The sequence below is a fragment of the Carassius gibelio genome, chromosome B13 (assembly GCF_023724105.1).
Source record: "Carassius gibelio isolate Cgi1373 ecotype wild population from Czech Republic chromosome B13, carGib1.2-hapl.c, whole genome shotgun sequence".
Classification (NCBI taxonomy): Eukaryota; Metazoa; Chordata; class Actinopteri; order Cypriniformes; family Cyprinidae; genus Carassius; species Carassius gibelio.
In genome coordinates, this window is record NC_068408.1 from 12,575,179 (window position 1) to 12,597,279 (window position 22,101).

A 22,101-nucleotide genomic window follows, 5' to 3' on the forward strand; every position below is an offset into this window, starting at 1 on the left:
TATGTTTACAATAATAATAATAATAATAATAATAATAAAAAACACATTTGCACAAGAAAACTAAAAACTGAAAAACATACTGTATATTTGATATATCCCAATCAATCATGATTAACTCATGAGACTTAATCCTTAATAATATGATCCATCGTTTACTGTAAGAATTACAATATATTTGCATTGTCAAAATGTTATTTAATCCCTTTATCGGAACATCAAAACAGGTATGTATTATTTAACTAAAACTTTTATGAAGTTGAACATTATCTGCACAGCATCTGTCAAAAATAATAGTTGGATGTTGTATTTTGTTCTACATTGAAAGTTTAAGAATAACCACACATTTCTGTCATGTTTTCTTAAACAGTAACACTTTTAGAGTGAAGAAATCACCAAAGAGGACTCAGGTTACTGAGCCATCTGCTCAAGTAAGTTGAGACGTGAGCGTACATTCACCTACAGTACACTCACACATTCACTGCAGATGTTCATTCTGAAGATGATCTGTTTTTCTCCTTCGTTGTCACCTCATATCATAACAGTGTTGTCCTGTGTGTTCTCCACTCTCGCCCTCCACTTCACCCACACATAATCACCTGCAGGAGCACTCACCTGATGCCAATCCCGAGCCCTCACAAGATCACGCCACAGATGAGGAGAAACTGGCTTCCTCCACCAGTCACAAATGGACTAGACATGACATAGAGGTGGAGCTGAACTCTGACCCCCAAGACTTCCCGCAGCCAGCCGACTTTACAGCTTTTGTCAGTGAGAACAGTCTACCAGCACAGAGTGACGGTGAGAAAGTGGAGTCTCTCATTTAGGGATGGGCATGATTAATCGACGATCGATAATTGATCGTTAAGATTTTCCTCGATCATGTTAATTTGTTATCGATTAATCTAAAGCATTTTTTTAATCTAATGCAGGTTGCGTTGCGTAGTGCGAGTCTTCAAGCAATTAAATGAATTTCACTGTGTGGCAGCAATTAAATATTTTACCACCATGGGGCAATATTTGACACCCTACTCGGTTATCTGTGATCTTCCGTTTTGATTTCAAAGAATAATCATGAAGATGTCACGGCGAAGTGTGGCGTGGGACCATTTTGATTTAAAAAGCGAACTAGTTAACTGCAAACATTGCGATGCCGTGTTTAAGTACAACACGGCCACGACTCAAATGATGTACCTATGCATCCCGGCAAATTTTCAAGAGGCTTTAACCCTTTCGAGTCGATTAACGCATATATGCGTTTTGAGTCATTTTCTCCTGATAACCCCTGATAAATTACACTCTCAGTTTTAATCGTACAGATAAGAGCAATACATCAATCGAATCTGTAAAGGGTCTAGTTTTTTTTGGATACAGACATAATAACAAAAAACCTTTGTGCACTTATAAAATAAAGATAACAAACAAGGTGCGCTGTCTACAGTCTTTGTCTCCGCTGATCGTCATGTACAAACATTTCATTAAAATGAACCGTAACTCCGTGAATACTCAACGAAGAGACATGAGAGAGATATCTATAGAAAGCCTGGAATGTTTACTTTTAAACTAAACAAGTGCTTCCGAAAAACAAATATTCTGAGATAAAGTAATCCATATGAAAACAACGCAATGTCTGTTTTTCATATCTTCCTTCATTATATTTAATGTGACCACGCCCCCGCGCTGAACGCGCTATTCAGATTCAAACTGAAGCGCGCGGCTTGAATACGCCCACACAGAAGAAAAGGCAGCGTTTTTATTTTATTTTACTGTTTGCTTCGCGATGAGAGGACTAAGACATAATTCACCCCAAAAAGATGTGATGTGGTTGATGATTTGAGAAATGGATTTCCTCAGAAAAAAGAATGAAGCACTTTATTCAGACTCAAAACGCATATGTTAATCGACTCGAAAGGGTTAAGAACGCCTGCTAGCAGCTGCAGGTTCCGCTGCTTTAGAGCACTGCATATGCACGCGGATATATGTTCGGTTTGCCTGAACGTAGTTTAACTGTCTGCCACAAGTTGATCTTTTAATAAAGGTCTCACCGAGGAAAAACACGCTGTATTTTTGTATTCATTGCATTTTTTTATTATAAAAATTAAATAATTAATTATATTATAAAAATATTAATGATTAATCGATAGTCGATCGTTAATTCTCCCGACGATCGACTAAGAAAATTTAATCGAATGCCCATCCCTACATGTCAGTACATTATCTCTAATCACGAGCCTTGATTTTTCTGTCCAAAATAAGTGATATTGGGGTAAAATGGTTTTTTGAGATTCACCCATCAGATAATTTCCCACATGATACAAGTTTGCCTACAATCCCAAATGACCCAAAGCTGACTCGGTTTATTAGCCTTTGACCTTCAGGGAACCATTCGCACCCTAGGGCAGTTTCTGCCTGAAACTAACTGGGTCAGTAGTACAGAGGCAGATGAATTATAGTGCCACTCTCATATTGGTTCTGTCAGTCTGAACTGATGATCAGCATAGAAAGAATAATCTTTGAAAACCTTATATTATTTTAATTCCTATATAACCTTTATAAAACATTTAACCTGTTATATCTTCTCTCATTGTCTTCTCCTATTGTATTTTCTGCAGTTACAGACTATGAGATTGAATACATGGAAAAGATTGGCTCCTCCGCATCTGTGAGTATCATCATAGCACACTAAACTGAGGGAAATTTTCTTTAAAACATAAAATAATAATAATTTTACATTTCAGTGCTTTGTTTTCTCTGAATAAATGTATGTATGTATGTATTTACAGGCTCTCTCAGTTAAGAAACCATCACTTTATCTAAAGCTGGACTCTGTGACCGAGAGTCCAACAAAGACTTCCAAAATGCAAGATTCAGAGCCCAACTCTCCCTGTACTGGGTAAAACAAACGCACACACACACACACATACACACACACACACACACACACACACATACATACATAGTCTGTGTAGAAATATTTTCTGTTTAAACAGGAAGTCTGTCTGTCGGTTAGTACTTGCTGGAATATATTTTCTAAAGGTATATTTTGTAGACCACACTCAAAAACACAAAAAAGGTAAAAACTCTCAAAAGTATCAATGTGTGTCCTTAGTGTATTAATATGAATAATTTAGAGGTGAATAAGTTACAAAAATGTGCCTTTTAACTTTTGTACATTACGGTACCATCCTAGTGACAGCACTGTACCTTTTTTCTGAGAAGGTATTATATAGATTGACTAACTTAGACTGAAAGCCATAAAACTCAATTCTCATGGGCTCTTTGACAATGATTTACTCATTACTTTGGCAGTGTATTCCATGTGTTAAATTGTGTTGGTCTGATTCTTCACAGGAGCTTTGAGGAGATGGAGGCTCAGATCTCGCAGGGGAAATCACCTGTGCTGCCACCACGTGGTGCTCATGAGTCCTTGGCCTCAGAAAAAAGCAGAAAGAGAGAAAGCCAGTCTCAGAGTCGAACACAGAGCAATGAGAGAGATGGAGCGGTAAGTGCAAACCAGTCAAAATTCCCAAAAGAATCAGTGCCATTAAGGGTGTATTTATTTCATTATCTCAGATAATGTGGAGCTCGTACAGTCAGAACACAAGAAAACACCACAATTGTGTGAAGATGGGGTTATTTTTATTTAGTTACTTATAATGATTACACAGCTCACCTGGTGCTTTTACAATGCTACACTTTTTTACTTTCAGTCTTAAAGTGACAGTGCTTCCTAAATAAATAAATAAATCATTTCATTATTTACTCACCCCCATGTTATTTCAAAAACATATGCTGAAATTTTTTTTCAGTTTAACTTGAAAGGAGTAATTTTGACTAATATACATGCCTCTTTTCTATATAAAGGTCTGTTTCCCAATTAGTAAATAATGACAGATTTAAAAAATATAATTTTTTTTTAATGAACTCTCCCTTTAAGACAATTATTTTGCTAGGCTTGCAGGTTACTCAGGGTCTCCCCACCAGAATCAGTACCCCATAATGTTTATTCATAAGCTTCCTAAACCTATTGTAGAAGTTTTATGATGCACTAGGCTACATACAAGCTTGCCCTGCCTCACTGACACATAGACACCTCCTACTCCTCTTGTCCCTCTTCTGCTCTCGGTCCCATCGCAGTCCCCCATCCAGGGCCCCATGGATCCCTCAGATCTACCCCTCTTAGACAGACTGTCTGATTCACCTACCCCTCTCAGCTACCTGGAGCCTGATCTGGCTGAGACCAACCCCACTGCCTTCGCCCAAAAACTGCAGGTGTGTAGAGAGAAGCCTACCAGCCAACTATCTCTTCTTCCCTGGACCTTTGCAGCTGTGTGTGTGTGTGAGAGTGTGTGTCTTCACTCAGCTGTGTTTCACTGTGTATTTGTTTGTCCCTCCAGTCTTTCATGTTCCTTGTCTGCTTTGTTTTGTCTCTCATTTTTTATCCCCTAGTTTGCCCCCTAGTACTGGGGGTCAGGAGATGTTAAAGGAATAGTTCAACCTAAAAGGAAAATTCTGTCATATTTATGGATCCTCAAGTTCCTAGAAGCCCTAACTCCTAGAAGTAAATAGGCACTTAGGCTGGCAAGCTCCTAAATGAGTAAAAAAAACACTAATAGTACACAACAATTCAAAAGTTTGGGGTCAGTATGTTTTTAAAAAATTATAATAATTCAGCAATGATGCATTCAGTTGATCAAAAGTGATTGACTTTTACATTGTTACGAATTTTGTTTTTAATAAATGCTGTTCTTTTGAACTTCTATTCATCAAAGAATCCCAAAAGATCATGGTTTCCACAAAATTATTTTGCAGCACAACTGTTTTTAAAATTGATAATAATAAAAATGTTTCTTGATGGATCATGTGACCTTCTTAAAGCCATTAGAGGAATAAATGTAATATATATATATATATATATATATATATATATATATATATATATATATATATATATATATATATATATAAATAAGTTATTAATGTTTCACAATATACAATAAGTGTTTTTACTGAATTTGCGATCAAATAAATGCATCCTTGGGAAGCACAAGAGACTTATTTTCAAAATATAAAAAAAAAAAAATCTTAATTTTTTTACTATAGTTTCATGTCTTCTGAAGTCTTCTGAAATTTGATAAAGCACATGGACTACTTTTATGTTGTTATTATGATGTCCTTTGGAGCTATTGGTCCCCATTCACTGTTATTACAAGGCATCTCTTAAGACATACTGATATCTCCATTTGTGTTCCACTGAAAGACAGAATTTTCATTTTGGCTGATTTATCCTTTTAAAAGTAAAAGTGATAAAACTCCTAGGAAGGGTCGATGGATCTCTCCACATACACAACGTTCACAGTAAAATGTGTATGAGTGTCAGTTTGTGTGTGTACAGTATTTGTAAGCTTTTTTCCCCCTCAGGTTTAGTATTTGCGTGAGGCTGGTACAACTCTAACCCCTCTTTTCCTCCTTACCCCATTCCCACTTCATGGGTCACTCCCACTTTCCTCCCCTCAACCCTCCCTTGTGGCCCAGGAGGAGCTGGTGCTCGCAGCCCTGAGGATAGAGGCTCTGCAGGTAGCCAAAAACATCACTCAGAGCCCCACTTTGTCCACTGTGTCCCCTCAGGTACTGCGCTGAGCCAGCCCGCACCCGTGTGAGTGTGTGTCCAAGCACGAGTGTGTGTGTGTGTGATACCCCCTTCTGAACCGAGCCCCCTGACTGCACCCTTGGGTTTGAGTGTGAATACCCACCCATAAACTACCTCACCATACTGTGGACGTGACATCTCACCCCAGTTCTTTATCCCGGCTCCTGTCCCCTGATTGGTGCTCCTTTTTTCCCAATCCAACACCCTCTTGAGCAAAAGAGGTGTGTTTTTCCCAGGGCTTTGTGACAATCCTGCATGTTCGCTTGGACAGGAGATCCATAGAAACAAATGTCAATGTGACTTGGAAACTTATGCTGTATATAGACTCCTCATTATTAGATCAAATATGAATGGTTTGCAGATTTCATAATTTATATGCTTATCCTAAACAGAATTTTTATAGCTGAATTCCTTGTCACATTCATGCTAGTTCCTGGTTTCGATTTGTTACTAATTTACACTAACTCATTTGAATACAGTGGGTATACAGACCATATGTATGCCTGGTTTGAGGCCGCTGACGTGGCTTTACATGAAGCTTAGCTCAGATCTGCTTTCAGTCATTTTGGATGAGTGACCGTCTCCTCTGTCTCAGCATCTGTACAGGAAACGGAATGAACAGACTAATCTCGTATACACAAACATGCACACGTACTACAACATCTCTAACATGCCTCAAATTCTGCCGCTCCATTCTCATCATGTTGTCTTGCACGCTTCACAGTCTCGCCTCAAGAAGCCCAGCCCACGCCGCTGGAATCTCAACAGTTCTCGCATGGCTAAAGTAAGAAGGACAGAAAACGTCCCCTCTAAAGTCTAACTAGGTCTAGTCCATATATTCTAATCCCACTGTCCCTGTACCACCTTTAGACTAAACCACCATTAGTCAGAAAACTAGGTCTGCAGACAAAAACATCTCATCCTTCGTCCTTTCTGTTCACTGCACCATAAAAAACTGAATCATTACTAAAATATATAAACATTATATTCTTAGAACCAGACACAGTAGTAAAAAAAAAAAAAAAAACTTTTAAGAACTTTTTACTCACTTAACTTTTAACTCACAGGAATAAATTACAGTACATGTAATAATATTTCACAAAAGTACCGTTTTACTGTTTTTTTTTTTTTTAATCAAATAAATTCTGCCTTATAATCCTTAAAAAAAAAAAACAATAGAAAAAAACAACAAACAAACTTCTGACAACAAATTGTTACCTCAAAAATAAATCTAAACTCTTTAAAGGACAGCCGCATACATATTAAAAACACATCAACTCTAACCCATTTTCAGACACATTTAAAGGTGCTGTATGTAAGTTTGACAACGAGTGGTTGAACTAGGTATTGCAGTCCAAATTCTAAATATTGGAGAGGGTTTATTTCCGCCGGTCCCTCCTCCTCAGACTTGAAGCACGTGCAGGTTGCCAGATTGATGACACAGGACAGAGCGCACTTGACAATGAATGAAATTAAATTTGCTGTGTTTTCTGCCAACTGGCAACTCGGGGTGCCAAAATACAATTGAGTAAACTGGCAGTGGGCGGGTTTCACAAGTCAAAACAAAGACTGGCATTCTGGCCCGGAACGCACATTTTTTTAAAGGAGAATAACTGACTGTAGCATTGTTAACAAGTATGTTAACTTAGCATATTTCTTAAATATTTGCAAACATATTATGGTATTTTTATGCTTTAGTAGAGTCAAAATCTTACATACACCACCTTTAATATGACTATCCACATAACATTTTATAGAGCTCATAACTTTTTTTTTTTTTTGAGTAATAGGTTTTGTCTCACTCTGTCAAAACTAGTGTGGTTATTTTTGTAGAAAACTGCAGGAAAATCCACACAGACAGATAGCAAACTCTGCCGCAGGACGTCCCGTATTCCACAGGTATTGTTTCTGCCCCTGAAAAACCTCTAGATTTCACTTCCAAAATAGGGTTGATCTTTAATGTATCAAAAGTATTTCTAGAATAGTATTAATACATTTTAGGATTATGGAGTGCTTCCATATATAAAAAGAGTGACACTGTATTATATAGCTGGAGTAATGAGGTTCAGTGATGATTACCCTGAATTGATGATCTTCTTAAAATATTCAATATTTTAACATACATTATTAGACAACGCTCTTCCTGAAATAGTCTCACAGACACATTTCACATGCTGCCTCAGCACATTCTCCATGACGTGTTCTTTATTTTACCTTTTCATTAGCAGTAATTTATCGTTCATGGAAATACATGCACAGCTGCTCTGAAGATAACAGGAATACATCTCAACCCCATGCTATACTGAACTCTTTCTTGGCAATACTCATTTTTTAAGCTTTTGTTTCTCATTTGCATTTAGAGTTATTCCTCCGGCTCATTTCTCCCCCTCTGCTATGGTGTTTCCTTGGGCTGGATCACGCATTCAGGGAGATTCTAGATTAGGTTATGCAGTCAGTGCCAAGACTCAAATCTAGACCATGTTTAATGTACAGTATGTGGTAATAGGAGATCTGAGATCATCACTCCAACTCTAAATATGCAGCAAATATAATTTTGCAGTTTGTACCTCCCATATGACTATGTGCCTCTTCCATGATCCGAGTGCATTCCAATAATGCAGCAAATGGTATTAGGCCTAAATGCTCCTTGCAGACCAAACATGTGGTGGGCATTCTGTATTTGTACCCTAACACATGGCCCCCCACCTTGTAAAAGAGTCAAACTGAATTAATCTCCTAAACCAGCTCTGTTAGGAAGAATTAATCAGCTTTATTCAGCAAGTGGGTTTAAGGGCTAAACATGATGATTATTCAGTAACTACACTCCATCACTGGCTATAAAGAGGCCTTATGCAAACAATTGCTTTCTGAAAATGGTACATGTGAATATTCAGAAGTTAGTTATTAAATTACAGTACATTTACTGACAGTAAATCTATGTTTTTGTTTGTGCCTTTTGAAGCAGATATTCATAAAACATGTCTGACTTTTCCTGTAGGACATATGCCGATAGCGTGTTTTTTATGGTCTTTTACGGTCTTTTTTTGTAGCTGGTTGCATTAAAGGTTTTTAAGGATACAGTCTTTTTTTCATGGACTTTAATTAAACTTTGGAAACTAACACAAGGATCAACCTGTACTCCTGCAGTCATCATCTGACACAGCATTTCCTCTCTGACCTGGTCACAGCTGCAAACATTTCATGACAAACAGCTTTTCACACCCATCTCACACTGGGGATTGTCGGTCATAACATTCCAGCGGGCCAGTCGCAACCTGCTGGAGGCTTTTGAACCCAAACTAAGAGCCTGCTCTCCATGGCATTATGGCTTTGCTGAGTAGAACCTGTAGATGATGTGCTGCCTCCCTCCAAGATGTGTACAGTGAATGTTGTTCTTCAGAAATAAACTCACAGGTTTTTCATGGTTCCTCCACAACTCTCTATTACGCAGCAGAGAGAAATGGCCTCACCGGGGGACAGCGGGGTTCCGAAGAGCTCCCTGTATTCACGAACAGGATACATTGAAGGGGATAGCCCTCATCTGCCACGTGAAATGGACCACTCTCTTGGCATTGCCCGAGAAGAGGTAAATACTCACCCACTGCATGATGCCACACCACAATAAAAAAATAAAAAAAGCTCTATCTTAGTCGTATTATTTCACATTTTGTGAAAATGTAACTTAAGGTAAATCTGTAAATGTAAATAAGGTGGTTAAAGCCCTGGGTTATGTAATATTTAATATTTTATTCCTTTCTTATGACTGTTTGCAAACTCACAACCACATCTCAAAATCCAATCAACAACCGATTCATAGAACCCAATCTATACCTTAAATTTGTTATTTTTCGATAAACTGTTTTGCTTGGCTGTACACCACTAGAAAAGGTTTGTCACTATTTTCATTTCATCAATATAATATTACCCTGATAAATATGCAAATTCTAAGATTTTTTTACAGTGTGACACATGGGAAAGGACATCCCAGATTTGCGTTAACCCAGAATGACACTGGTTTAACAATTTCCAGGGTGTAAAGTGTGTAAATTAACCCTCTTCTTATTTCAGATTGTTGTGAAAGAGAAAGAAGCCATGGAGTGGAAGAGAAAATACGAAGAGAGTAGACGGGAAGTGGAGGAGATGAGGTGGGTGTTCACAAAGGACAGAAATTCCTTGTGCCCTTGTGAGCTATGACGAATGAAGCTTTCGTCACTTGCTGACCCCATTTCTCCCTACATTTCCCATCACTTAATGTCCTCTCTATAAACTTCAAATCAATAAAACTGTCAGAAACGTTCATTCACTACATATGTTCCTCAACCTGACAAATCCCTGGGAATTCAACCGTAAAGGCTATGCTTGCAGCTCCATGCATCAACCTCAGTCCACCTCTCAATCTGTTTATCTCTTTCCTACGTTTTCTTGAAGTCAAGCGTAAACAGAAAGCCAATTAAAGAGGGCCTTAACATGTCAGAAGTGCCAGAGCTGGAGGCAGGAAAAGGGAGGGAATAGACAAAAGATTGAGTTCACCCATCCAGAAAACTCATTAAACTTTCTTGACACAAAATTAAATGCCATTTTAAGGTGTTTTATATTAGATTCTGCTTTACAGTCTCCTAACTAAGGGTTCAAATCAGGTGACAATTTTATTAGATGTTTAGCATTTTTGAAGTATTTGTCACCTCGCTGCACTTTTAATAAAAATGCAGTGTTGTCTAATTCAGAAGACAGTTGATTGAACCACGTTTTAAAGCTGTCCTTTTGTATTCAAGGGGCAAAGTGAACAAGGTAATCGGGAAGGGTTGCAGATTACAGCCAGCTGGACTAGGCCTTGTTAGTGTGGATAAGAATGGGGCTTAGTTCATTAGCGTGATTGGGCTCAGGATAAGGAAGGCCTAAGAGGCTAAGGAAGACATAGCTAATCCATCCGCTTACTGTGCTGGCAACCTGCTTTATTCCAAGCAAGTTTTTTCTGCCAGCCGAACTCTTGTAGTCAAACACATGACATAACAAATGCCAGTTTCCAGACCTTTCACGTAACCAACCTTATTCAGTATTTCATTGTGACTTTCACCTCAGAATGCACTGCTCTATTAGTTTGCATTTGGGTTATCAACCAGTCCTGACACCTGGCACAGAGAGGATCTTGCTGTATGCGTGCAAACAGATAAAAAGTCTAGCTTGGATCGTTTGACTTCCAATTTGGGACACTTTCAAATGCGGGTCTAAATCCTGTTTACACCTGGTATTAAGATCCGTCTGTGGTGATCCGATCACAAATGGTCAGCCAAGATTCATACTGTAGCTAGCAGGAACGTGTGTCAAATGCGCCTACTGGGATCACTTGTGATTGGATTTCGAAGGGAGGTCTCTGACTTCGTGAGTACCTGCATCACTTGCTGCGTCAGTGTGTTATTGCATGTTGGGAAATAAAAAAGTAAAGGATCTGAAAAATGACAAGATTATTTATTTTAGAGATGAAGTCCAACCATATTTTCTGTTCATTTACCACAGTATGTGGTTCCGGTGATCAGATCACAAAACATTTTGGACCCTGCTTACACCTAAATTTCATACTTACTACTGTGAGCAGATCATCTGAAACCAATCCAGGTGTGAATGGATGAAAATACTGTAAATATTTTTTAGATAATATATATATATTTTTTTATATAATATTTTTTGTAACAATGTAAAAGTTCTTAAAAAGATCTGATCTGGCAGTATATATATATATATATATATATATATATATATATATATATATATATATATATATGCACCTTATTTGTTTTGTAAATTGATTTTTGCTTATTCTTTACAGGAGGATAGTTATGGAGTATGAGAAGACTATTGCAGAGATGATTGGTGAGTATTGATTGTTAAATATGATTTCATCACCTCCTGGGGATTGTCAGTCTGTGTTTTGTGAACACTCTCAGGCACTTCTGCTTCTATGTATCTGTGCTTTTCTTCTGCTACACTGCTATAAATGAACAGGCACAACCCTTACCAAGTCATGCCACACCAACACGCATATGGAATACGTTATTGTCACTTTCTCATTTAATTTGCAGACAAATCTATTATGCCTCTGGACTCAAACACTGGTCAGTTACAAGCACAAGCCTTCATGTCTCCTTTTATAATCCACTTGACCTCAAAATATCTATATGTCCCTCACCAGTTCTCACCCACTGACAGATTAATCTGATTTCTTTGCCTGTCCAGTATTTATGGCCATGTAAATACTGTATAGGCTGTGTGCGTTCTTACATTTTCAGATTGTTATACTGAGTGCCTGGTTTAACCTTGACACTCTTTTCTCTCTTTGTACAAAGAAAAACCTTTTTCATTCCCTTTTTATGTTCTTCATGATGAAAAACCATCTTTGATATTCTGCTTCCCAGCTGTCGGTCATTTCTTTTCGCTTTATTTTGTGTCTTTGCTTATAATTTCTTTTTTCATGGTTTATTTTCTCTGCCACTTTTCTGGCTCTCACAACCTGCTTCATTTTATTCTACAGTATGACACTTTCATTAATTTTAAAATTTGTCTATTTTTCTGACACGCTTTTCTCTCTCACATGTCCCACCCTGCTGGCTTGACTTAATGCCGTCCCTTTTTTCTGTTTTGCTCCCTCCGTCCCCCATAAATATTTGATAAATCACTCAGGCATGCCTGGTAAGTAACAGCAACTCTTTATTTTCTTTGTTTGTGCTGCATCCACCACATCTGACAGTGACAGACAGGGAGAGTTTTCTCTTACTATAACCTGATACAGTCTGTCTCTCATTTCAGTATCATCTGGTTTGCACTGCTGGTCTTTATTATAGACCTCTTCTATCTTCCATTAACATCTCATAAGTGTTCAGGAAACTACTCTAATACTGTAACTTTTGGCAAAATACAATTAAGTATAATCAAGCTTGAAAAAAGTAGCAGTAAATAAAAATTATCACTGTTGCTTAAAAAAATAGCTTTATATATAAACTTTTAATATAAACTTATATATGTATTTTTTTTTTTTTTTTGTGGAAACCATAATCTTTTTCCAAGATTATTTGATAAATACCAAGTTCAAAAGGACATAATTTATTTGAAATGGAAATATTTTGTCAATTGAATAGATCCTTGCTGAAAAAAAAAAAAACTTTTTTAATCATGTACATTTAGACTAAAGTAATAAAACTAGAAAAAATGTATATAACCGATTATAAAACATGTGGTAGTATTTATTTAGAGGTAGGGAAGAAGTGCCACACAACTGGGTAATGATTCTGTTGAATCAGTAAAAGGTTTTATTTTTTTATTTTTTATTTTTATTTTTTTACCAGTTTGTTAAGATGATCCATACAGCAGATTTTCTACAATTAAATAAAATGCAACTATTTTTATTTACTTTTGACTATAAACTTTTTATAATGTTTCCCTAAAAAACAGTTTAGAGATGCTGAGTAAATCTTTCAAAGGTCTTCTCATCCCACCATGTTTCCGTGGTTTGGACATCTTTGAGTGTGTGTGTGTGTGTGTGTGTGTGTGTGTACAGTATGTGTGTGTTGTCTGCATGCATCATAGAGATGCAGAGTCGAAAACTGCATTTTCATTTGTCATTATCAGCGATGTAGACATAGTGGTGCAGGGTATAATTTCATATCTTATCTACCCAGAGGAGCATAAAATCATCCTCTGCCACATCCAAAAGCAGATTTGCACATCAATTTGATTGATTGTTTGTTGTGTATTGTACAGGTATATCTAGTGTAATATGATCTTAATGCGTTTATGTTTTTTGTGTGTATGTCTCAGAGGGTGAACAGAGAGAGAAGACTCTGTCTCATCACACTATCCAGCAGTTGATCCTGGAGAAGGACCAGGCTTTGGCTGATCTCAACTCCGTGGAGAAATCTCTCGCTGACTTGTTCCGTCGCTATGAAAAGATGAAAGATGTTTTGGAAGGCTTTCGGAAGGTGAGTCGCTTTACACTGAGATTGATAAAGGCTGAAATCATTGTGGAATCATTCCATTTGCAGCTCAGTAATTTGTTGTAATTCTAAGATAAATGGAATATTCAGTGAGAAAAATGTCGATCAGGGCTTGGTTGTTATTGATTGTGGATGTTGCATACAAAAATGAAATACTATGAAAACTATTAGGCTCTAGGTTCAAATTATGTAATAGCTTTTGCTCATTTACTATATACCTCTTTTTTCCTTCAGAATGAGGATGTGCTGAAGAAGTGTGCGCAGGAGTATCTGTCTCGTGTCCGTAAGGAGGAGCAGCGCTACCAGGCCTTGAAGATCCACGCTGAGGAGAAATTGGATAAGTACGTACAGAACTTTCACATGCATGTGTTTTTAATATGCTTTGCTTTTTACAAGGAATGACAAATGTTAAGTGAATTAAGGGTTAGACTTGCACTGTGCGAGAGTCCTAAGAAATATGAAATGATGGCATGACTCTGACTATGTGGCACCCGCAGGGCGAATGCTGAAATCGCTCAGGTGAGAGTCAAAGCCAAGCAGGAGCAGGCAGCGTATCAGGCCAGTCTGAGGAAAGAACAGATGAAGGTGGACTCACTGGAGCGCACACTGGAACAAAAGGTTCACATGCTCATCTGTTACAGGCATTTTGTTGTTGTTAAAACATTTAGTTAATTTTTAAAGTACAGCAAACAAATATTTGATTTAATTTATATATATGCTATTTATGGCTGTATATAAAACCAGTGAAAGTCACAGAATGAATATGATTTAGTAAATGTTGTTAAATTATCTTATGCTTAACAAGGCTCCATTTATTTGATCAAAGGTTAGAACAGTAATATTAAATGTTTTATAATGATTTTCTTTTTTTATATATTTTAATTTTAACTTCTTGCTAAACAGCACAACACAGATAATAGTAAAACATATTTCATAATAAAATGATTGCTGTAGGATCATTTGGCACTGAAGACTGGAGTGATGAAATTTTTTCAGTGAAAATGTAGCTTTGGCATCTCAGGAATAAAAGCTGCTAAAAAGTAGAAAGCTGCTTTTTTAAGGTTAAAATATTTCACATTTTACTGTAATTTTTGATCAACATATTGTAAGAAACATCTTTCATCTTTTCTAAAAAAAAAACAACAACAACAACATTCAGAGGTTAACATGATTTGTTTTTGGGTTCTGTTTATAGAATAAAGAGATTGAAGAACTGACCAAAATTTGTGATGAACTGATTGCCAAGATGGGAAGGAGCTAGCCGTCTGTACCACAGAGAGACAAAAGAACAATAACTGGACAAGAGTGTAAAGATGAAGGAGCAAGGTTCAATTGTTTTGGTGTTGTTTTTTCCTCTTACTAATGGACAGAATGATGAACTAACCAAACAAAAAGATCTCACACTACTGACGTCTTCACATAAAACTGGAGTCACCATGACTGGGAGAACGCTAGTCTATGGCTGTAATTATTTTCTCTTCATTTTAATGTGTTAATGTACACCACCTAACCTATGTTGAGGGTCTTGTGAAAGTACTCCCCATCAGTAGACTTTGTTTTAGTCTCTGTATAGCTCTCTCTTTCTCTCTCTCTCTCTCTCTCTCACACACACACACACACACACACACACACATGCAGAGAGTATGTGTTTATAGTGAGTCTGAGGTGATGAGTGCTGTTGCCATGACAACCACTGATGGAGCCGACTGTTAAACTGATTCCCGTGGTTCCCTCTTCTTAACATGAAAACAAAAATGACCAGAGAGAATATATATATATAATATAAAACAGATGAATTAATCATTCAGTTGTCACAAAGTGGTATTCATGATTATAAAAAAATGCATGTTGTAGGCCTTGACGGTTTTGTAAATATGAAAATGACTTGAAAAAAGTAAAGGAACATAACTGCAGATTTTGATACTGTTAGTTTATCTGCTTCCTTGTGTATGTTTGTAGATACTTGTTGTTCATTTGTTTCGTTGTCTTCTAGCAACACTGATGTGTGGTTTTATTTTTGGATTTATTTTGATATATAAATGAACCCACCTGTGACTGTCAGTGGTTCTGAGCTAATTTAATCTGAATGGTTTTGTCTCAGTCCTGCTAGAGCTGAAGCTTCAGACAAATGAAGCTCTTTCAGCTTTACAGGACATGCTTATGAAGTGCAATAAAAGATGGCAATACAGCTTCTGTTTATCCGACACCTATCACACAGACACAGGCAGTATGTGAAATGTAAAGGCTTGATGTTTGATGTGAGAACAATCACATTTACTGATTCATTTAGCAGATGCTTTTAGCCTCCCACTAGGGCATTTTAAGAAAGCAATGTTGTTAATGAACAAACAATGAATCTTGCTGACATGATCCTACGCATGTGCATAAAAAGATGCATTAGTTAGCTGACAGATGGGTCTTAAAATCCCACCAGACAGATTATATTAGTGCCAATTACATGCTGGCACAGAACCAAACTGTCTGAGTGAGTGAAGAAATAAAAATGAATCAAAGTAGAATTTAAGAAAAATAGGATGAAGAAAGAAAGAATCATTCCAATCATGTTGGAATGTAAGAAAAAAAAAATGGAAACAAAAGGGATTATTATTTTAACATGATTATTTACATAATAACTATAAAAGTATATACATTATAAAATAATTAAATATAAATCATATATATATGTATATTTATCATATCAAATTATATATTTTATGATATTTTATTCAATATTGTATATAGGAAGTACTGTAGTTAATGTTGAAAGAGTAATACATAATTATAAGTTTATTCATTCATTAATTTGGTTTTTGGTTACCATTACCATGCACATATTTACATAAAGAAACAAATAAATGGCAAAAGTAGAATTTAATTAAAAAACGATAGTGGAAGGAGGAAGAATTAAAACAACAGAAACGTTTTTGAAACCGAAATAATTTTAAAGGTGGTGTTGGAAACATACTAACAATATTATTTATGTTTTAAGATCCTTTTACTGAATACTATAATATACAGTAGTATAAAATGAAAGCAGTTTTACTATATGTATAAAATAGAATTGTATTATATAATAAAACAGCTTCCATTTGATTAATGTATCACTGAAAATGCAAACAAATGAAATTACATTAAGGAGTATAATAACAAATAATAAAAAGTAGTTAATGTGGGTAAAAAGAGGTAAATGCAAGTAACAAATATAAACTGATATATTTATTAATTTAGGGTAAAGGTTTGGTTTTGGTTACCCTTGTTCAAGTAGCCTTTCCATCAACTGTTTGATTGGTTGTGTCCATTGTTCTGCTGTGTCACAAAGAGAAATGATGTGAGTTTGGTCACTGATAAACTAATGCGGTATATGGAGGAATTAGTTGAATGGAATCTGTAGGGAGCATCAGACCCCCGGCTAGCATGCAGTACTGTATGGGTGGAGCACAGTAACCGATCCCTCATCTCTGATTAGTGGAGATGGAGAAGATCCATTCAGATCTTAAGACTGAAGCACAGGCCTCAGTGGACTGGCTAGTAATCTGTGTGTCCTCACTGCCATTGGGAATAAGCTCACCGAAAGCAGGGCTTAAGCTCAGGGGTTTTAAGAGCAAACAACCTGCTTTTTACTGTGCTAACCTGACAGCCATAGACCGCCGGCAACATGAGAGCGCTCCATTTCTTCATGCTGCTGGGCCTGGGCCTCATCCTCCTCGCCGCTCACAGTGAGTACTTCTCTCTTTATGTGTTTTTTCTACTTTTTAACTCCTATCTCTTCTCAGTTACTGCAAGTGTGCCACACTCACACGTCTTGATTTGCTTTTCACTCAAGACTTCTCAGTCTTGTATTTTTTCTTTTTCCTTTGCCATTTTCATCATTTTTATTTAATTTAGTTTCTTTAGTTTTCCTCCTTTTGAAGCATCCTCCTTATTACTGAGAATATCTTGTTGGCCTTGAGGAAGATGTTAAAGGACTAACAGAAAATAACTGGTGAAATTCAATCCCTTAAACAGATTGAAAGCTAAAATAGTTTTTATTAGATTGCTGGACCCCCCCAAAAAAAGAGACTCTCTACCCGAAGTACATTCAGAAACAGCAGTGCATTAAGTAATGGTGTAAAGACAACTCAACTGCAAAACATTATTGTGAAAGCATCTGCTGTGAAAATTTGAGAACCAATTGCTAATTAAGTTCAGTTGTTTTTCAGTTACACATCAAAGCTAATACTAAATTAAAATGGGGATAATTTAAATACAGCTAAGGAGCTAAAATCAGGTACACGTTTTTATTTTTTATTTTTTTATTACAGTCCAAAACTATTCAAATGTATATTGACAATCAATAGCTAAAATATTTCCTACTAAACACCAAGTATGATTGTGCTATAACTGTCTGGATATAGTTGAAAAGGCAGTTGATGTCAGGCATAGAGAAACTGGAGACTGCTTGTTCTTTTTTTTGTTATGGATGTTGTGTGTAGAAAAATAAATAACAAATTTATTTTTAACTTCTGCCGGAAAGGTTTTTGGTGTCGGGAACAAAGGAGACAATAGCATTAATTCCAAACCAGCGATTTGTTTCAAATATTTATAAATTTGTGTGTGTGTCGTTGAATAATACCTTTAGTGTCTTATGTGACATCATGGATGAGTATATGATTCAACAGGGTGTTCTATACATTTCTTATATAAATGTTACTCTAAATATTAAATATTTACAGTATTCAGTGTCACATGATAATCTAGAAATCATTCAATAATTTGTTGTTAAAAAAATTGAGTGTTGGAACTCTGAGACAAACTCAATAGACAGGAAGTGACAGTTTATTGTCCATTTGAGGAATTAAAGTATGACGTTTTAGATTAATGCTTTGAAAAAGAACACGACCTTCATGCTGATTTTATACTTTAAAAGTTTACCTTATTTCAAACAGCCTGAATAACCTGCCTGTAAAACCATATCCTGTGAACTGAAGGTTTAGCTGTGACTCAGAAGCAGCAGAAGGATGTCTTTAGGGTGAACTAACAGTTCTAAGACACACATAGCAGATACTTTTAAAAGGAATGTCTGTTTCTGAAGGTGTTACAGTCACAGAGTTTATGTGTCTGATCTTCAAAGGATGTTTGCTGGGGAAAAAAAACACTTTTTGGGAGATGATAGCAAAGAGACACATGAAAAAGGCTTAACCACAACATGTACTGCTGGGCATTTACAAGACACTGACATGTTTCTCTGCTGTGACTTCTGTCGACTTCCCTGGGGTCTGTAAAACGAAAGTGAAAAAATGGAAAAAACATCAGTGTCCTGTTTAGACTTCACAGTCCAAAGAAGTTAAGATCAAGATTTGTAGATTATTTGTTAGGATATTCTAAAAAAGAAGAAACAAATAAAAAATATTATTGATAGCATATTTGTTGCTGTTTAAAGCTGCTTCATCATGGAAATAGAAACAGTGTGCATCATCATATGTGAGTCATTATGAAGTACAGTGACATTTTCCTGTCTCCACATTATGAAATGGCATAAAATACATCAAGCTTTGTTTAATCAAATGCATTGGATGTTTACAATTTTTGTGTCACTGGTGAGACAAAGTAAAATTTGCCTTGATTGATGGAGCCATTGCATTGAGCCATGCATGGTTCTCATCTGGACACAGAATATTTCCTTCCTTTCATTAAATGGTTTATGCATCCTCTTTAATATCTGTGATAAAAAAGGTAAAAAAAAAAAGAAAAAAAGAAAAAAAGATGAAAGTAGAATAAATTGTGTGGAGGTATATTTTTAATTATTTTATTTATTTTTTATTTATTTATTTTTTTACTTTACCCTTACTTACAAATTGTTGTTTTAATTTTTTTTTGTTAATAATCATGTTACAATACAAGAAAGCACATTTCAATGCCTTGACTGAAAAAAATTAAAGAAATAGTAAAATAATAAACAAAATAGTGTATCATCATCATCATCATCATAATCATATTGATACTACTACTAATAATAATTAATAGATTTTATTTTCAACTAACTTCATTATATTTACATACATATATATATATATATATATATATATATATATATATATATATATAAAATATATATATATATATATATATATATATACATATATATATATATATATATATATACATATATATATTTTTTTTTTTTTTTTTTTTTTTTTTTTTTACTGGAAATCAAGACAAAATTAAGAAACCCAATAAATATTAATTGGTCAGTACTTACACTTTAGGCTTTTTTAAATGAATTTTAATGTTGAATTTCTTTTGCCTCTTCTTTGTCTGTATTTAGGCGAGGCACTGAAGTGTTACACCTGCATGGGCTCGACTGATGAAGACTGTAATCGCCAAGGATCTAAAACATGTCCGAGCTACTCAGATGCATGTGCTATTGTCCGTGGACATGGCAGTAAGTTTAATGGGTACATAGTTAATAGTTAATCTCCCTGCATGGATGGATAAAAGGAAACTGGGCGAGAACATTTTTTTTATTTCCTTGGATGTGGGTGATAAATCACAGAGGGATAAATCTTTAGAAAAATCATTAACGAATGTGTGTGTGTTTTAAGGGGAGGCACTGGATCAGGTTGGTGTTTAAGGAAGACAGACTGCTCTGTCTGGCTCCAGCTTAGAAATAGCAGGAGGTCTATAGCTTCCTTATGAGGATCAAGGCACATTAATATGTAATCATGCTCTCATACCGTTCTTGTCCTCTTAGATGGCGTAATGAAGTCGTGTTCGTACAAATCCTTCTGCAGCCAGGCTAACAGCCAGGGCTACAGAGCTCCAGGGGTCAAAGTTCACTGCTGCTACTCTGATGACTGCAATGTGACAGGACACGCCACCAGAATCAGCACAGGCTTCAGCTTCCTCCTGAGCCTTCTGTTATTCATCTGGCATCTGCTATCAGACTAATGCTACTCTAGACAAACTGACCTGGCTATTAAAGACCATTACCATTATGGAACTCTTTATACTCTGTGATTGTTAACATGCATACTGATAATATACCACACTGCAAATGTCAGCAAGTGTACTGCCATGGGATTGTGCATGCAATGCGTTTTAGGTTAATAGAGCACACACACATACAGAACTTCACATACACAGATTTTGTCACATTTCTACTCTGCATAAAGCAAAAGTATTTATTGCTCCGACTTTCTAGGAATTCAAAAAGCCAAACGCCTTTTTATTCTGTAGGCTATATTAATCTATATGAACTCTATTATAGGGATGGTTGACTTAAAAATGAAACCCCTGTCGTCATTTACTCACCCTCATGTCATTCCAAAGCAGAAATATTTATGAAGGTTTTTTTTTTTTTAAACATAGTTCAACTATTTTTTTTTTTTTTTTTTTTTTTTTTTTGTACTGCAAGCAAAAGAACAGCTGGAACATTTTACTAGATAACTCCAATTGTGTACCTGAGTAAATAATGACATATTTTCTTTTTGGGTGAATTATCTATTTAAAAGCCGTTTTGTTGTAAGGAACAAAGGGTTTGGTATTATGAAGAAAGAGATGTTTTAAGATGAGACTCAAATATGTTGTAAATTAATGTTTAGTTTAATTTTCTTGTCTCCCTATACATGGAAATAAATATGAAGACAACACTCTCTGGCTTGTTTGGCTTTTGTGCTTGATTGTAAATAAACAGTGCTTATTCCTCATGGTTCAGTGGGTGTTTTCATTCATTCATTCAAATATATATTTAGACTTTAGTCTGCAAACCGCAAGCATGACAAATGGGTAATTTTGGGTGAATAGGTGTATTTGTTTTTCATACACTTCTATAATAACTGAGGAAGATATTATATACCTGGCATGATACAAATGATTGGATATCTCTATACAAGTCTGCAGATCTAATTTTGGAGAACATCTAATCTAATCAATATATGTCTACTATCAGGAAGGTGAAATATGTCTATTTTCTGAATTGTATTTATTTATTTACTTTAATGAAGTGTTTCCACAAAGAATTGATTGACGCATGACGTCCTCGAGTGCTTTACCTCTCCTCAACACAAGGTGCCGCTGTAAATTAACAAATCAACAGTAATCAAGCCGTTAGACGCTAGTGACGCTGTTGGAACCCAGAGCCCACCCTGAACACCGGACCTGACCGTAGGCACGTCTAGTGGACGGATTGTTTGTACTCACATTGTACTTCTTACGTTTTTACACATAACTTTCTACAACCTTCTATAAGTTTATAATGGGCTATTAATCGTCACTGGTGTGGCAGCGTGTTGTGCTGATTTATGTCGTGTTTGTTTATGATAAACGCTAATCCTTGCTTATTTTTGGTTGATCCATCAATTAACAGTGGCCAAAAATGAATTTTAAGCGAGCAAAATGCATTTAGAAAACTTGCTTCTCAAATATTTATCCCAGAGTAGCCTTGATTGCCTTAACTATTAGGCTATTCTTCGTAGTAAATTTTGGCTGACC

General features: G+C 36.0%; 2 protein-coding genes across 11 annotated transcripts in view; both read left to right on the plus strand.

The window, feature by feature from the left end:
* Positions 1-15,820, plus strand: part of LOC127970030 (uncharacterized) — a 59,986-nt gene extending 44,166 nt beyond the window's left edge. For 4 of the 10 annotated variants that reach the window (XM_052572220.1, XM_052572221.1, XM_052572222.1 and 1 more), the window contains 17 exons: positions 368-428; positions 543-798; positions 2,610-2,659; positions 2,781-2,890; positions 3,349-3,499; positions 4,135-4,269; positions 5,533-5,625; positions 6,372-6,431; positions 7,481-7,546; positions 9,099-9,233; positions 9,716-9,792; positions 11,472-11,515; positions 11,725-11,757; positions 13,457-13,617; positions 13,867-13,973; positions 14,130-14,250; positions 14,828-15,820. In XM_052572220.1, the coding sequence (XP_052428180.1) occupies positions 368-428; positions 543-798; positions 2,610-2,659; positions 2,781-2,890; positions 3,349-3,499; positions 4,135-4,269; positions 5,533-5,625; positions 6,372-6,431; positions 7,481-7,546; positions 9,099-9,233; positions 9,716-9,792; positions 11,472-11,515; positions 11,725-11,757; positions 13,457-13,617; positions 13,867-13,973; positions 14,130-14,250; positions 14,828-14,893 (1,726 nt within the window). In that variant the 3' untranslated portion in view covers positions 14,894-15,820. The remainder of the gene's footprint in view (positions 1-367; positions 429-542; positions 799-2,609; positions 2,660-2,780; positions 2,891-3,348; positions 3,500-4,134; positions 4,270-5,532; positions 5,626-6,371; positions 6,432-7,480; positions 7,547-9,098; positions 9,234-9,715; positions 9,793-11,471; positions 11,516-11,724; positions 11,758-13,456; positions 13,618-13,866; positions 13,974-14,129; positions 14,251-14,827) is intronic. The other 6 variants (XM_052572224.1, XM_052572223.1, XM_052572225.1 and 3 more) reach the window with 6 other exon arrangements.
* A 119-nt stretch (positions 15,821-15,939) lies between these two features.
* Positions 15,940-21,317, plus strand: ly6pge (lymphocyte antigen 6 family member pge). Its single transcript, XM_052572230.1, has 3 exons — positions 15,940-17,348; positions 19,937-20,053; positions 20,363-21,317. The coding sequence occupies exons 1-3, from the start codon at positions 17,288-17,290 to the stop codon at positions 20,557-20,559; spliced, it is 375 nt and encodes a 124-aa protein (XP_052428190.1). The 5' UTR covers positions 15,940-17,287; the 3' UTR covers positions 20,560-21,317.
* Positions 21,318-22,101: the final 784 nt, after the last annotated feature.

Excerpts from the sequence above, each read along its gene's own strand:
- ly6pge (XM_052572230.1), top strand. The coding sequence starts at position 17,288 with ATGAGAGCGCTCCATTTCTTCATGCTGCTGGGCCTGGGCCTCATCCTC. Across the intron at positions 17,349-19,936 it reads CATCCTCCTCGCCGCTCACA|GCGAGGCACTGAAGTGTTAC; the intron begins GTGAGTACTTCT and ends GTCTGTATTTAG. Across the intron at positions 20,054-20,362 it reads TATTGTCCGTGGACATGGCA|ATGGCGTAATGAAGTCGTGT; the intron begins GTAAGTTTAATG and ends TTGTCCTCTTAG.